Genomic DNA, 17,608 nt, shown 5'->3' with positions numbered 1-17,608 from the left:
TACATCTGCCAAATTTCCAATCCCGGAGTCATTACTCTTCAGTGGTTTTTAAATACAGATCTAAAAAGAAATAAATAGGAACTGAAATTTAACCAATGGAAACAGATTTACACACACACACACACACACACACACACACACACATATACATATTATATGTATATATGTACAGATTTATATATATATATATGCTTGTCGGCTGTTACAAAGTCATTTTTGCAAGATGAATAAAACATAGGTATTTCTAAAAGTTGAGCATTCTGAACAAGTCAGGCGCTAGGACCTCCATCGTATTTTCCACGCTTTAGCTGGGAAGGTCTTTTTGTCCGTTACATCCATGCATGTAATCAGTGATTATTCCTATTGTAAATCTCAGATTCACCATCTGTATGCTCCAAAGGGGCTGGACTAGTCTTAATACCTGGTCCCTATGGGATTAATCCGCAATTTCACACTAAATGATTTTTAAGTATCATTTGTTACAACGATACAATATTATCATTTCTAAAAACAAACAACCTGTATTCTGAATATTTTGGGGTTTTTTTTAAAAAGGGGGGAAGCGTCTACCGATCGCTATATTTAAACAAGTTTGGATGTACGTCCAATTTACGTTCATTTCACTTTATATACAACTCTAAAAGAATATGGGGCAGAGGAAAAGCTTTGCGAACAGAAACTATGGAAGAAGCATGCAGTAACTGAAAACGCCACTTTTTGTTATGGAAGACTGAGCTCCGAACACATATTGTTAACAATACTAAAGGCTAATTCTTTGAACAATTGGTCGAATCCATCCTAATTAAGAGTTTGCACGATGAAGTCTCAGCTCTAAAGTGAGAATACGATGTTCTGCATCTGTTTTGGGCAAATGTATTGTTTTAAAAGGCCCAGTGTAAACAAAAGAAGACTCATCAATTCCGTGAACAGCATTAAACAAAGCTGGCTTGAAGTGTGCAAAGAAATTATCCTTTTTCAAGAGGCCCTCTGGCTTTTTTTAAAAAGTGCCTTATTTTATTAACTAAAGGGTATTATTTCTATTACATATTATGGTCTTTCTATAAATTTTAACCTGCAACAAGAGAAAGAGGATACGTAAGCCAAAAATCATGTCTAATCAGCCACAGAGACAGAATATTTTCATCTATGCTTCACGGAAAGGATCAAAATAAACACGAAGCTATTTCCAGTAGGTTTTGGCAAATACTATTCATTTCCTATTTCCTTATTTCCTCAATCATAAGTCTTCAATGGCAGGTGAAAATGTCCTTTATACATAGCCTAGGTCGTTAAAGAGTTTAGAGAGTAAGAATGACTGTAAGATAGATTTTGATGCAGTTGAAATGAAACTGTCCTAATGATTAGACCTGTTCAAAATGGAGGGTTAGTCTGGAGGAGAAGAGAGAAGGTGGGAAGTACTAGGAGGCTTCTGGAGGTGGTTAAGCCTACCCAGGTTGGATGACCACTTGTCACCTATCTCGATTTGGACAGGAAGTTGAATTCGATGATCTTTGAGGTTACTTCCAACTTCTAAATAAGGGTCAGCTATTTAGAAGCATGTATACAGTAGTCTACACCTGTTCGTTCCTTATTTACTCCTTGAATTAAATTTCAGTCCGTTGAAGGGTCAAAATATGTGGTATAGGACCAAGAAAACCATTCTCTTTAGTGAAGCATCTTTCCTATTTCCAGGCTAAGGCTCCTAAGGATCAGAAAACACTGACATTTACTCATTACTCCTTCGTCCTGCCGGGGAAGAAATGGTTTCCTGTCTTTCTCCCCAGGTGCCACTGTCCCCTCCATTTCCCCCATTAGACCCTGAGCCCCTTGTGGGCACAGACTATTTTTTTTTGTTGCCATTTTTTTATCCTTAATGCTTAGCACACAGTGCCTAGTACATAGTAGGCTCTTAGTAAATATTTGTTGGCAACTGTCAATCCTTCAGCTCCTGGAGTAATGTTGCTGGCTGGGCCTACACAAGCCAAACCAATGTTTGAATTTGTTCTTTTGAGGCCCCTTGGATATTTAGTGGAAGTTCCTCAAAAATGTAAAATCCTGGAAAATAAATCCCTTAACAAGCTGGTGGGTCCACTGGTGTGAAAACATGTTAAATCAGGAAGTTCTTAACATTTTTAATATTTTGATAACTTTATTTCAATATAATTGGTTTCTTCATAATCTTATGTATTTTATTTTATGCAGTGAAAAATATTTTGTGAAAAGGGGTCCCTAAATCCCATCGTACTGCCAAAGGAGCCCAAGACAGAAACTAGTTAAGAACAGGGGCTCTAAATTAAACATCATGGGTTGATGGGAGAATGTGCCCCATCCGACACAGTTCAGCTCCCTTTTCTGTGCTGTCCACCTCTATTAGAAGGTAAGCTCCTTGAGGGCAGGCATCATCTTTCTGCAAGTAAACACATCCTCACTACTCAGTTCAGAGCCAGGCACTTAATAAATGCCTGTGGCCTGCAGGAACTTGAGTTAAAAATGTAAACATCTCAAAAGAATACTACACATAGCATACATAAACACTAAAACCAATCAACAAATAGGAACCAATGACAGGGGGAAGACATGCCAAGCACTCTTCCTTGTAAAATGAGAACAATAGTAACAATGACAATGCCTCCCTCATCAATCTCTGTGAGGCTCAAGTGAACCTTGTATATAAAGCACTTTGTTAACCTCAAAATACCAGAGAAGAGATCTTGTTAGCGGCTATATATTGCTAGGGGTTAAATGAATCAAACAATGAAGAAATCAGGGATCAGGAGTCCCACTAGCTGCCACCTTATCTCTACATTGCTTTTCTGCTTAACCCAGTTTTATATGTGTGTGTCCATGTATGTATGTATACATATACACATATATACATACATATGTGTGTAGGGGTGGATAGTGTCAACCTTACCAGAATTTGTTCCAAGAAAGATACAAATGAATTAGGCTGTGTGTCCATGTTTTAATTTCTCTTACAAGCTGGCAACATGTATTGGACAGGAGTTACAGTCTAGAACTGCCTCAGTTTGGGAGTTGAGGTGCCCAGTGTATACACCTTTTCAACAGGGGCTGATATCACCCCACCTCCTGACAGAGGAAATACTTCTTCCATCAATCCACCCCCCCACCACACCAGACCACTCCCAACTTTGGGCTATCTAGGCAGAAGAATCTGTCTCCATCCAAGCCTGAGCAGACCTTTGATTAAATCAATTCAGGCATGGGTTGGAGGTTGACTAGGATAAGAAGATTCAATGCAATCTCATTATGAGTAGTGTCCCAGTGAAGAACTTTAGAGAGAGGGGCTAGGGGGTGGAGCTCTGAGTCTCCAAGACAGAAAAATCATTTTTCACAACAGATAGAGTTAATGAATAGATAGATAGATAAGGCAGATAGACAGATAGATAGATAAGGATAAGCTTAAGTTGGATGGAAGATTCCTAACACCAGAGAAAGCCACGGCGCTTCTTTTAATATTAAACTCTGGACAGGATAGCATTGTCAACAAACCTAAAAGTACTACTGTAAGTAAGGAGAGATGAGCTAAATTTCCCCAAAGCATAAGGGAAAGGCTAAATAAATCTTAACAGTAATTAGTAAATAACTGCAACAAGATATTAAATGGCCTAAAAATAAAGTTAACATACTTTCCCAAAGAAATATAATCCTTAACTTACTTCCTAGTGCCTTCACTGTTAATTATTTCCTATTTATCCTGCATCTAGCTTGTTTGTTCATATTTGCATCCCTGTTATCTCCCCCGTTAGACTGTAAGCTCTTTCCGGGCAATGGCTGCCTTTTGCTTCTTTTTGTATCCCCAGCATTTAGCACAGTGCCTGGCACAGAGTAAATGCTTAATAAATGCTTAGTGAATGACTGTAGCTCTTTACGCTATAGGAGAAATGGGCTAGAAAAGAAGCAAGAAAGGAAGAGAGGTAGGAAGGAAAGAGGGAAAGAAGGAAGAGAGGGAGGGAGGAAGGAAGGCAGGTTTAATAGGCACTTTATACAAATTTCTAGCTCATCTGTTATCAAGGAGTTATTTAAAACATACATGGTGGTGGGGAAAGAGAGAATAAAAGATAGTAACCCCAGGCTGTGAACCTAGAAAAAACCTCACAGAAATAGGGAAATGAGGAAATGGAGCAAGTTTTAGGGGGAAGATACTGAATTCCATTTTGGGTATGTTGAGTCCGAGATGCCTACTGGATACCTAGATCAAGATATCTGGGCACATCTCATTCATGACTCATTTCTCTGGAGATGAGGGGTTGATGTGTAGATCTGAGAGTCTTATGCATAGATAATGGAATCTGATGGTGGATAAAGAAGAAGGCCCAGAACCCAAGGCCAAGAGTTCTGGAATGAACCTATGCAAAGATGAGGGGAAGGGTAAAAGAGAACCCAGAAAAGGAGCCTGACAATGATCAGAGGGGTGGTCGGAGACAGCAGTGTCACAAGAGCCCAGGGAGGAGACGGTGCCAAGGAAAGATGTAAAGAGGTTAGGAACAACTAGGACTGAGAAAAGGCCATTAGATTTCTCAACTACAAGATCACTGATAACTTCAGACACAACAGTTTGAGTACAGCGCTTGGTGTCAGAGGCCAGATTAGAAGGGGAAGAGAAATGAATGAGAGAGTCAAGTCAAGGAAAATTGAGGGCTTTTCCTAAGAGTCTGGTAACGAAAGAGAGAAGAAATATGTAATGCAGTTTTGTGGGATGGCAGAACCAAGTGACAGGTTTGTTTTTTTCTTTTAAATTAGGGAGTGGGGAGATATCATTAGCAATGGGAGAAGTGTCAATGGATTAGAAAACCATGCTGAAAATTACCACGAGAGAAGATGATCAAAAGGGCAAGTTTCCTGTGGAAATGGGAAGAGAAGAGATGAACGGCACAAGTAGAGGCCATGACAAGAGGAAGGAAGAAGAGAAAGGGAACCAACATTTATTAAGCACCTACTGTGTGCCAGGCACTGTGCTAAACACTTGACAAACCCTGTGAGGGAAGTGCTGCTGGGATCCCCATTTTATAAAAACAGGTAAAGTGACTTGCCCAGGGTCACACAGGTACTAAGCGTCCAAGGATGGATTTGGACTCGGGTGTGCCTAGCCCCAGGCCACTGTGCCACCTAGCGGTCTCAAGAGGAAGGACCACTTGTTCATCGAGATTGAAGAAAAGAATTCAGGGGGCAGGGAGAGTACTGTCGAGTGGACGTGAGGCACAGAATCTGTGGAAAGAGATTTTACGATGAATGGTCTCCATCTACTGAAGGGAAGCCCTGTACTAAGGGAGCATGAAGGCAGAAGAGAAGGATCCAAAAAGGATTGAAGCAGGTTGGAAATTGAGTCAAAATAAACATGGAACAACAAGATAAATGTAAAGTCTGGCATGCCAAGGTCTATGCGGTCACAAAGAGTTGGACACGACTGAACAGCTGAACAACAGAACAATAACAAGGCCTTAACTCTGTGTTAAAAAAGAACCACTTGAGTCAAAGACGGGCAGCAGTGACTATGCAATGGCTAAAAAACTCTCTTCACAACACCTTTCTTGACTCCCACATGCCCAAACCACTAGCACCTGTTTCCTAAATAATCTTGTACTAGCATGACTAATGGGAAAATATGCTTAATACAAATCTGTCGGCAGAGCCTGTATCAGATTGCATGCCACCATCTTTGGGGGGAGAGGAGTGGGAGTGGAAAAAATTTAAAACTCAAAAATCTTATGAAGTCAATGTTGGAAACTAAAAATGATGGGAAAAAAAGTTGTATGCTTAAATGCATGTATGTGTATAGTTTTACCTGATAAAAGGTAATCTTGAGAAGGAAGAATGTTTCTTTTTCCCTACAAGTCTTCACATCCTTGGTCCCCAGGACACTGCCATACTAGGTGCTTAATAAGTGCCTCATTTAACGAAAACCAACCTGAGGGTTTCATTGGGCTATAATTATGGACAAGGCCCGCCGCAAACTCAGCATGACTATGACCACAAAGGCTGCATGCATGGAGTCACAGCAATCCAGAACGAGGGAGGTGGTGGTCCTACTGTGCACCCTGCTCTGGTCAGACCCCAGGTGTAAGTGTGCCCTCATCACATTTTAAAAGGGCATCGACAGGGGCAGCTAGGTGGCGCAGTGGATAGAGCACTGGCCCTGGATTCAGGAGGACCTGAGTTCAAATCCAGCCTCAGACACATAACACTTACTAGCTGAGTGACCCTGGGCAAGTCACTTAACCCGCACTGCCCAACCAAAAAAAAAAGGGAGGGGGGCATTGACAAATTAGAGCCTGTCTGAAGGTCAGTAATGAGGACAGTGATGGTGTGTCCTACAGTTATGTGTGACAAGTAGTTTAGGTAATAGGGGATTTTTAGCTTGGAATGGATGAAGTATTTATTTGCACCCACATGTGCCTGCCAGACACTGTGATAACTGCGTGACAAATATTATCTTTTGTTTTTCACAACCCTGGGAGTTAGGTGCTAGTATGATTCCTATTTTACAGTTGAGGAAAACAGGGGTTAAGTGACTTGCCCAGGGTCACAGGGCTAGTAAGTGAGGCTGAATTCAAACTCAGGTCTTCTGGGCTATAGGGCCAGCATGCCATCCACTGTGCCACCAAGAGACAAAGCAACGGGAACGTTACTGTTTTTTAAGTATTTGAAGGGCTGCCATGTAGAAGAGTTTGGGCTTGTCCTCGGGCAGAACTGAGACCACTGCAGAATTAATTCACAGAAGTGGATCTGGGGTTCATTTTCAAACACCTCTGTATTCCTTGGAGCTGTCCAGAAGGGCAACAGTCTTCAAAACTTGGCTCCTCATTAATGAGTCCAGCCTTGAAGATCTCTAATAATGTGGTGCAGGTCTAGGCGGCACTGGCTGACCTGAGGTCACGTCCACCTCGGAGGCTTGTGCCTGGGAGCCCTTGTGTCCTTGCCGGCCTCCTCTGACTAGAAAAGCTGCAAGAGAAGAAAGCTGAACAGTGGGAAAACTGCTCAAGAAAGGAGAAACGGGGGCAAACGAGGTGGCACTCCACCCTGTGACTGGCTAACCACTGGTTTTAAAGCTGACCTGGATCTTAAACCAGTCTCAATAAACCGCAGGCTTCATGCTTCACATTCACCTTCTGGCTTCCCATAAATCACAGCTAAAGTCTCACCTTCTACAAGAAAACCTTCCTGACCCCTCCTTTATGCTGGCGAGGTCCTTTGGCTGATCACCTCCACTTCGTCCTGCACACAGCTGACTGCATGCTGTCTCCCCCATCAGACTCCTTAGAGCTTGGACTGTTTTTTCTTTTTGTCTTTCTTTGTATTTCTAGGACTTAGCCCAGTGCCTGGCACATAAAAGGTGCTCAGTAATTGTTTGTTTACTGTTTCTTTCTTGGTTTTATTTGTCGTAATCAATAACTAGCATTTATCTTGTTAAGTATCTATAGGTTTTAAAGCACAGACCAGGTCCTGCAGGGAGAAGAGTTTGAAATAGGAGGAAAAAGAAAAAACCCAACCATAATCCCTGTCTCACGGATTTTATAAGCTTGAGTGGCAAACAGAAAGGCAATACAAAAATTATGGGACAAAGACAGCGATTTTACATTATATGCAACTGAACGGTAAGGAGAGAAGACAACATGCTGTTTTACTTTAGTGGGCAGGATTTTAATCACTTCTGCCTCATTGGGGAAGACTTCATGTAAGATGAGGGCCTTTTGTCACACACAAGATTTCCTCTAACTCAGAGCTCCGATGAATTAGATCAGTCATATTAGGCCCAGGGGAAATCCTGGTGGCAAGATCTCTTACTTGCTTCTGCAAGAATCAGAGAGGCAGTTTTGGAGCTTTCCCCACTCAGAAACAACTCAGATGTAAAAAACAAAAGGCATCAATAAAATGTATTTTAAGAGCAAAATATATATATATTTATTTATTTATACATACATATATGGACGAAGGTAGGGCTCCAAATCTCTAGAGTGAGTTAAATATTCACAGGCTAAGAAAATTAACTTTTAAAAATACTTGAACTTAGGACAGAAAGGCCACATATACGTGTATACACATCAACTTCAAACTAAAATATTTCTTTTGTTTACCTGTGTTTTCCAAAACACAAGAGTTTATAAATTGGACTCATTTTACTTCTGAGTTGTTTTTTTTTAACAAATCAGTTTGAAGATACAGAATTAATCCATCAATATAACATTTTCAAAATGTAGTTGTAAAATTAGGTTATTCATGTTCATTTTCAAGCATTTTAAAGACTAATGGAAGTAAACCAAAATGATTTGCATAGTTTATGAATTCTTTAACCTCTGCCTTTGTATAGAAAGAGCTTGTAGCTTACTCTGTACTTAATATAAAAAGTGCCTGTTGCCTGCTCAAGTTCAAAGATGTTTTTCATGCCAGGCAGAAGAATGGATTGTATGGATGCATGAAGCTGAGATATATGAAAAGGAGAAATGGAAATGCTGCCTTCACAACCTTAATTTAACACTTATATACCTCTTCTTCCAGGGAGTGAAAGGTGGTCTCTTTATTTCTGGAAAAGGAACAGTCAGGGACTACAGGTTCTCTGAGAAGAGAATTCACAGTGAACTGGACCTCGGCCAAGGATCCCTGCCCCACGGTTTCCCCTCCTTGCTGCCACTCTGATGAATGAAAAATGAAACTGTGCCTATCCCGGGAGCCCTGGGTCATTCTCCTGGTTAAACAGATGGTGGGAAAGGCTTCCAAGCCATCAGTTAGGATAAACTAAAGCCCACAGTCCTCACTCTGAGAGGTAAAATAGCTCCTTTCTCAGTGGTCAGTAAAACACTATTGGAACAGGAGGTGGACCTGGCCTTTGTGGATGGAGTGTTCGTTAAATTCAAGACATGGTAGGATTACAATGACAAATCTCTCACAAACTCTACTTCTCCCAGACATTTGCCAAGGGAGGGGGATGGGTCACCAGAAGCTATGCACAAAGAAGCAGCTTCCAAGCTGGATTACTTGGGTTACGGACTGAGTCCTGCTACTTAGTTACTTCACTTCTCTGGCCTTTTCTTTCTGTCTGTAATATCTAATTAAATTCGGTGATCTTCAATGTCCTTTCCAGCTCTTAACTTTCTGTGATCCTACGGGGCTTCTGGCATGACAGAATCAGAGATGTACAGCTACAAGGGTCCACAGAAGCAATTTAACCCAACACCTCCTTCTGCTGAGGAAACCCAGGGGTGGGTGGGTACAGAGGTGAAATGACTTACTTAGGACTGACATTTAGGTAGTAAGTACAGAGCTGGATTCCAATGCCAGGCTTTTGATTCGAAATACAGGGCCCCAAGGGCAGGCAGGGTAACAGAATCAGTGACAACAGACATAATAGAGTTGAATAAAGCCACTGGACTCGTTGGAGGGGACCCACAATGCAGTTCTTCCTCTCATTTGTAAATGAACAGTGCCAGGCACATAGTAGGCACTTAATAAATGCTTATTTCCTTCCTTTCCCACCTCTTCCCTAAATTGGAGGAGGGAAATGGGAGGGATTAGCCTAGGTTTTCTGTAAGGTCCCTTCCAGCTCTGCCTAGGCCTTGAGCCTCAAAGGATCAGACCATTAGAGTTAGATGAAGAGGCCCAGAGAGCCTAAATCATCAGTTCCAGGTCACATAATCCATAATGGGAAGCATTTATTCAATGCCTACCAGGTGCAAGGCACCATACTAAGTGCTGGAGATATACAGACAAAATGAAAAAAACACGCCCTGCCCTCCAGGAGCTTACGTGTGGCTTAAAGCCTGGAGTACAGGACAAGGACAGCTTCGATTTCATTAGCATGGGCAGCTCCCAGGTGAGCAAACAACCTCTACCAATGTATATCTGCAATTTATAATCTTTGGGGGGTTTTTTTGTTTGTTTTTGCTAGGCAATGGGGTTAAGTGACTTGCCCAGGGTCATACAGCTAGTAAGTGTTATGTGTCTGAGGCCGGATTTGAACTCAGGTCCTCCCGAATCCAGGGCTGGTGCTCTATCCACTGCACCATCTAGCTGCCCCCTGCAATTTATAATCTTAAAGTAAGTTTCTTTACCTTGCTTGTAGCAGAAACCCCTCAGGCAGTTAGTCCGGTGAAGCTGATGGGCCCCTTCTCAGAATCATGTTTTTATTTTTAAAAATTTTTTATTAATTTATTTTGATTTATCAATAATCACTTCCCTATGCTTTTGAGTTTAAAATTTTTCTCCTCCTTCCTCCCCACTACCCTCCCCAAGAGGGCGCACAATCTGATATAGGCCATACATTTACATTCCTATTAAACGTATTTTCACATGAGTGATGTTAGTAAAAATTAAAACCAATAGGAAGAACCATCAGAAAGAGAAAACAAAACTCAACAAAAGAGAAAAAAAATAGTAATTCAACTTTCACAGTTCTTTCTTTGGATGTGGATAGCATTTTCCATCACGAGGCCTCTGGAGATGACTTAGATCCTTGCATTGCTGGGAAGGGTTAAGTTTATCAATATTAGTATTGTACAATGTGGCTGTTACTGTATACAACATTCTCTTGGTTCTGCTCATTTCATTCAACATCAGACCATACAAGTCTTTCCAGGTTTTTCTGAAGTCAGCCTGATCATCACTTCTTATAGCACATTCGTATATCACAACTCGCTCAGCCATTCCCCAATTGACGGGCATCCTCTCAATTTCCAATTCTTTGCCACCACAAAAAGAGCTGCTATGAATATTTTTGTACATGTGGGTCCTTTTCCCATTTGTTTGATCTCTTTGGGATACAGCCCTAGAAGTGCTATTGCTGGGTCAAAGGGTATACACATTTTTATAGCTCTTTGGGCATAGTTCCAAATTGCTCTCCAAAATGGCTGGATCATTTCACAACTCCACCAACAATGCATTAGTGTTCCAATTTCCCCACATCTTCTCCAACATTTATCATTTTCCTGTTTTGTCATGTTGGCCAATCTGATAGGTGTGATGTGGTACCTCAGAGTTGTTTTGATTTGCATTTCTCTAATCAATAATGATATAGAGCATTTTTTCATATGACTATAGATGGTTTTAATTTCTTCATCTGAGAACTGTCTGTTCATATCCTTTGACCATTTATCAATTGGGGAATGAATTGTATTCTTATAAATTTGACTTAATTCTCCACATATTTTAGAAATGAGGCCCTTATCAGAGAGACTGCTTGTAAAAATTCTTTCCCAATTTTCTACCTTCCTTCTAATCTTAGTTGCATTGAGAACTATGTTTTTAAATGCATAAAATACACAGGACTGCAAAAAAGATCAGAGAAAATAAAGATGTAACTGTTTCCCCATCCAAGTTCAACTGACCTGAAATCTATTTAAGGGTTAAAACCCCCACCCCTACCCCACCCTGGTCTTGGAGAGCTGCCAAAAGGGGTTAAGTGCCTGGCCCAGTCCTCCAGCGAGTGTATGTCTCTATCTGAACTTGAACCCAGGTCTTTCTGGCTTGCCTTCCTTCTGCTCCAAGATTCTGCTACTAGGAGAAAGCCACATGTACAAGGATAAGTTTGCAGACGATTGAGGAGGCTTTTCCAAAGAAGGCACATGAGCTTAAACCCTGAAAAGCAGGGGAGGGGAGGGACTGCATTCTGACCAGGAGGGACAGAACTGGGAGGAGGTGCCCAGACCTACAGACCCTACTACCTCCCCAGTGCCAGGTTGGCTTTTGTCTTCTGACCTTCAGTTCTCCCTCCTCACTGGGCTGGATTAGTCAACAAGCATTTATGAAGTGCCCTCACGTGCTCAGAACTGGGCTAGATGCTGGATGATCTTTAAGGGTACTATGACTGATGACTGTTCTGTGCCTGCACCCACTCCCACCTTGCTTTTCCTGGCTCTCTGCTGACCTTTCTTCACCTTCTGCTCCACCGCCCAGCGCTCACCCCCAGACCACTCAAAGACGAGTGCAGGAGTAGGCATGGAGCTGAATTAAGACATTCTCTAAGGCCTCTTCCCAGTCTAAACCCTAAAATCCTGAACTTCCCCTCTGCCATTCAGCCACGCCACTGCCTCCCTCGGGTTCTGCTGACCTCAGACCTTTCCCCTTCAGCTCTTTGCTCTTATTTAGGGCTCTCTCTAAAACAAAAAATAGCTTGCAATAAACAAGAATAACATATTATTGTATATCCATGTAATTAACTCGTATATTAAAATATACTATATATGTAAATAAAATGTATGTGCACATATACATATATATGTGTATGTGTGTGTGTGTATGTGTGTAACAATACATAACGCCCCAGGTTCATAAAGCACTTTACATATATTATTTAACTTAAGCCTCACAACAATCCTGGTACGAAGGTACTGATCCTATTCCCATTTAACAGATAAGGAGAGGAAGGATCTTAGACCCTAAGGTTCCTTCCTGTTCTGCATCTTGTTACAGGAACGCGTGTCCCCGATTCCATCAAACCCCTCAACCTAGGTTCCCTGGTGACCAGTCTTTCCCGATTCTCCCTCAGGTTCTTGACTCCATACCTGACTGGTGTGTATGTGAACATTAGATAAAGTTGATTTAGCAATATGTACCTACACACCAGGCGATGGGGATACAAGCACAAAGCATGACATGACCCCTATTGGAAAGAAGCCCATCCCAGATACAAGTACCTGCTTCCAACACTGCCCTCATCTCAGGTTTGCCGGTGACCTATGACCTTCAAGTCTCCCCCTTCCCCCCCCAGATCTCTTGCTCTTGTAAATTACTAGAGGTTCTCTGGGATCCCTTCCTGCTCTAAATCCTATGGCCAAGCAAACCTCCCTGGGCTGTGCTGAGAATCAAATGAAATCTATATCACAAGGAACTTTGCACACCTGAAAGCACTCCTGGCTGTTATTATTAGACATCAGGGTGTGGCGTGGCAGATAAAAGTGCTGGATTTAGAATCAGGAAGGCCAGCATCTAATTGTGCCTCTGATAGGGGTCATCGATGTGATTCTAGGCACGTTGCTTTACCCCTCTCTGACTCAGTTTCCTCATCTGTTAAGGAGCGATAACACTGCATGATGCCCCCACCTCTCCCTGCCTTCCTTTCTTTCCTCATCTGTAAAATGGAGACATTGCAGGTACCTCATTTAACGTCCAAATGAAATGCCACGCGTAAAGCACTTCACAAATCCTCACTATTATCCGTAGGCAGCCGGGATGAGTGTTGCATTTGGATCCTCTATCTTGTTTGTACACTTGTTTCTCCCACTAGACTGACAGCTCTACTGTTTTTTGCCTTTTTGTTGGTGAGGCGATCGGGGTTAAGTGACTTACCCGGGGTCACACTGTGTCAAGCGTCTGAGGCCAGATTTGAATGGTTTTTGCCTGTCTTTGTACCCCTAGCACCTGAGCACAGTGCCGCATCCACAGGAGGGGTGATTCGAGAATGCTTGTTGATTTGACTAGGCTGGGGTCAGTAACACCTGAGCGTGGAGTCTACCTCGGCCACTTACTAGCTCTGTGACCTTGGGCAAGTCACCTCCTCTCAGTCGACTTCCCCATCTGCAAATCGGGGATACTAGTAGCACCTACCTCCCGGGAACACAAGCACCGGCGTCTAAGGCAATCATAAACGGCCTCACAGATGCTGCTGTAAGCATCGTAACACCTCCTTTCCACACCACGGTAGGTTCGCTGGTGACCTGTGACCTCCAAATCTCGTCCCTCACTCCCCGGGAGTCCCCCCGCCTCCTTGGGCGCTCAGGCCGCCGAGCCTCGCAGCATACTTGCGCGCGGCCCCTCCCCCCAGGTCCGCTGGCGACCTCTGACCTCCTCCCAGGCTTTCCCCTCCCCCCAGGCCCGCCGCCCGCCACCTTTCCCGCGGAGGAGGAGCGGGCTAGGCGCGGGCCGAGCGGCGCGGAAGAGACGGAGCCCAGGCCGCCGGGGGGGGGGCAGGGGGCGTGGGCTCTCTCCCACCAACGGCTCAGCACCCGCCTCCTCTCCCTCCTCCGGGCTGGCGCTCCGGCCCCGCAGCAGCCCGCACGCTCTCCGCGCTCCGCGTCCGCCGCGCGCCGGACGGGCTCACCCGGGCCTCGCAGGCCGGGGGTGGGGTGGGGGCGGAGGTGGCGGTGGTAGCGCCTGCCCTGACGTGCTCCCCCCCCCCTCGGGAGCAGGTGGAGGCGTCCGGCGCGAGCTCTCCCCTCTCAAACACTCCCCCCCTCCAGCCTCGAGCTGGCGCCGGGACCTGCCGGGCGCAGCTGTCTTAAAGGGGCCGGGGCAGGTGGTGCACCTGGCGCTGAGCAGGGAGGCTCGGTGGCAGGTCCGTCCACCGCCCTGCAGGTGGTGCCCTGCAACCCCACCTTCTTGGGGCGATAAGAATTGAGTGGTAGATTTAAAGCTGGAGGGGGTCTTGGAGATCATCTCCCCTCCTCCTCCTTCCGGACTCTGGTGCAAGGAAAGTTTGGGCGCATCAGGAATCTTGGCAACTTTCTGCCTTAGACTATTGCAGTTCCCCCCTGGCTTCTTGCACCCCCTGAAAGTTCCCAGGAGGTTCCTCTTGCTCTCCCCCTCCCCATTCTTTACTTTGGGAGTGGGAGTGGGGGGTGGAGCGGGGGTCCCTCCCGCCCTCGCCTGCAAGAAGCTGCTAGCAGGCGCTCCCGGGAGAGGCTGAGGGTGGGGGCGGGGGGGGACTGCTGGGAAATGCGGCAATCCCCTTGACCCTGCCCCAGAGCTGACCCTGCCCAGCACACACACCCCCTTCTGCCCACTGCGCATGCTCCCAGACTGGACAGCTCCTGAGAGGGAAATTTGAAAACGGTTGGGAGGCTGATCGTGCAAAGCCGGGTGTGCAAGAGCGAGCGAGCGGGCGAGCGAGAGCGGAGGGGGATTCCCTTAGAGGCCACAGAGGTGCAGCCGCAGCCGCCGCCCAGCTCGCTATCAGGTACAGCCTTTTGCCACGTTCCCTGTGCTTGCATCCCCACGCCAGCATCTGGCCCGTGGGGCAGGTGCGGGGAAGCGGGCTCCTTTCCCGCTTGGCGAGCCCGGGTTTGCACGGCCCCGGGCGCTTTCGTGCAGACTTCTCCGGGATGCTACAGGGCGCTCCAAGGAGGGCATCTGACCCGAGCGTCTGCCTTTCTCTTTCGAGTCCGTATCATCCGCGGCGCTTTGGGAAACCTATTGGTACCATATCGTAGCTCTTTAAATGCATAGGATTTGGGGGTTGTTTTTTAGAGGCTTTTTTTTTTTGAGGGAGAAGGGTCTTTCCTGTTGGCTGTAAGTGCTCCCCCCTTGGATGCATTTCGGGCTTGCTGGAAAGAACTCCCCGCCCCAGACCGTGCCCTCGCAGGTGCCGCTGTCGCTCCGCAGAGGAGCAGGCAGTGTTTGTATTTGTCGGGATAGCAACGGGCCCCGGTGCGCCTCCAGCCTGCCTTCCCGAGCGGACGGAGCCGGCTCGCTCGTTGTTTGAGAATTCTGCGTGGGAACCGCGTATACTGCGGGTGGTAGATGTGGGGCGAGGGGCGGAGAGGCATGGACTGGACAACCGGGCCCCTGGGGGTCCGGGGATTCCAGAACATCTTCACGTGGTGACGTTCCTGTCCCTGCCCGGGATCCGCCCTTAGGGACGAGGAAGCCCGGTTCCCCTTCTCCAGGTGGTCCTTGGTTCGCGTACAACCTGTGTCTCTCCTTTAGTTGTATCCCCAGCGCTTAGCACCGCGCCCGGTATATAGTGGGAGCTTAATAAACACTTTTTGACTTGACTTCTCAAAGGTGGAGTGAGGCTCTGAAAATTGTGGGTGGGGGGCGTCCAGGGACCCTGGGAGTGCGCGCTCTAGCTCCTTGCTTCTCCCCCTCCCTCTCCTTTTCTGTCTCTGCCTGTCTCCCTCTGTCTCTCCCTCACAATCTCTGGCTTCCCTCTCTCTCTTTCTCTCTCTTCCCCCTTCTTTTTTCTCTTCCTCCCCCCTCCATCTCTTCTTTCTTCTCCCTCTCTTTTTCTCTCATTCCTCTGTTCTCCTTCCCTCCCTCCCTCCCCCCTTTCCCTTTTTTCTCTCCTCCCTCTTTTCCTCTCTCTCCCCCTCCCTCTCCTCTCCTCTCCCTCTCCATCTCTTCCTCTCCCTCTTTCTCTCTCTCTCCTCCTTCTCTCATCTCTCCTCTTGCCTCTGCTCTCTCTCCCTCTCCTCTCCCTTCTCTTTTCCTCCTCTCTCCTTTTTATTTTGTCCTCTGGTCTCTCAAGTGTTTTGCCCTCTTCTAATCTCCCTTCTTTTCCCTCCCATATTCTCTCTCTTTTCTGCCCTTTCTTCTCACCCATTTTCCTCTTCTCTCTCCTTTTTTCTTTTTCTCTTTTCTCCTTTCCTCTCTCCCTCTCTTCTCCTTTTTCATCTTTTTTCCTCTCTTCCCTCCCATTTTCCTTCTCTCTAATTTCCTTTATTCTTTATTTCCTATTCTTTCCTTTCATCTCTCCTTCTCTTTCCCTTCTTTCTTTCCCACTCATTTCCAACTTCTTTCTCCTCTCTCTTCTCTGTCTCCTCCTTGATTTCTTCTCTCCCTGCTCCTTCCTTCTCTCTCCCTCTCTCTGTCACACACACACACACACACACACACACACTGCTAGCTCTTGCAGATCCTTTCTCTTGAACAGCTGAGTTGTTTCCCATCTGGATCACCTCCCTAACCAAGTTTTTGTCTTTTTTTCCCCCCAAGGAGATGATAGAAAGTGACATCACAACCATAATGTCAGGAATCCTTAGAAATTCAGGGCAAAATCTGCACCCTTCTCCGCAGGAATACAGGTGAGGGATTGTTTTATTTTTGTTGCAAATTACATGGGAAAAGCCTGGGTTCAGAAATCCTGTGATCTCTACCCCTCCCATGGTGATTGCTTACTGTGGCTAGCCCATGGAGGTAATGCTGGGAGCACTGAAGGAGCTGCAGGTTTGGGGATTCAGCCTCCTAAAGGCATCCTGTTCCTCCCCAAACTGGGCTTTCAGGCTCAGCTGTGAAACTCTCCCCTGTCCTGTGTTCAAGCTGGTCCTGAAGCCTCTGTGTTGGGTTCTATGGAGTCCTCCAGGCTTGGGGCAATTAGAGCATTTCCTGATGTGTTTTAAAAAGCTTTGGGGGACAGGGATGCCCCCAAAGTAGCCCCCAGGGTAGGGGACACAGCACACTTCCCTGCCCCTTCCCTCCAAGGTCTGGGGGCAGCAGAGAACACCCTGTTGTGATTGGGGGGCTAGGGGGCAGGCAGCCCCAGACAACCTTGTTGGGGGTAGCAGGAAGACCCTGCAGTCCAGATGCAAAGGTTCGAACCAGGTCCCAGCTGCTTCCTCCAAGTGTGTGTCCAGCACCAAATCGATCATTGGGAGTGATTAGAGGGCTTTGGGTTCAAATCCCAGCTCAGCTCCTTAGTACATGTATGAGTCCCTCTCTGTGGGCCTCAGTTTTACCCTCAGTTTAAAAAACAAATAAACACGAATGGCCTTGGCTAGATGGTGGCTAAGACCTCTTCCAGTTGGGCATAGAGTTCAGATTGTGCCTCCAGTACTCACTAGCTATGCAATCCTTGGGCAAGTCACTTAACCTCCTCTAGCCTCAGTTTTCTCATCTGGAAAATGGGGATAATCACAGCACCTCCCTTGAGAGGATCAAATGA

General features: G+C 45.7%; 1 protein-coding gene across 1 annotated transcript in view; it reads left to right on the top strand.

Moving 5' to 3' along the window:
- The first annotated feature begins 8,583 nt into the window (after positions 1-8,583).
- FOXN4 (forkhead box N4) overlaps positions 8,584-17,608 on the top strand; it is a 40,614-nt gene continuing 31,589 nt past the window's right edge. Inside the window, 2 exon segments of the mRNA XM_078154386.1 lie at positions 8,584-8,782; positions 16,663-16,751. Of these exon segments, the coding sequence (XP_078010512.1) occupies positions 8,666-8,782; positions 16,663-16,751 (206 nt within the window). The 5' untranslated portion in view covers positions 8,584-8,665.

Source organism: Phascolarctos cinereus, unplaced genomic scaffold (genome assembly GCF_003287225.1).
Source record: "Phascolarctos cinereus isolate Bilbo 61053 unplaced genomic scaffold, phaCin_HiC Scaffold_4;HRSCAF=312, whole genome shotgun sequence".
NCBI classification, from domain to species: Eukaryota; Metazoa; Chordata; class Mammalia; order Diprotodontia; family Phascolarctidae; genus Phascolarctos; species Phascolarctos cinereus.
This window is presented reverse-complemented; position numbering and strand designations above follow the sequence as displayed.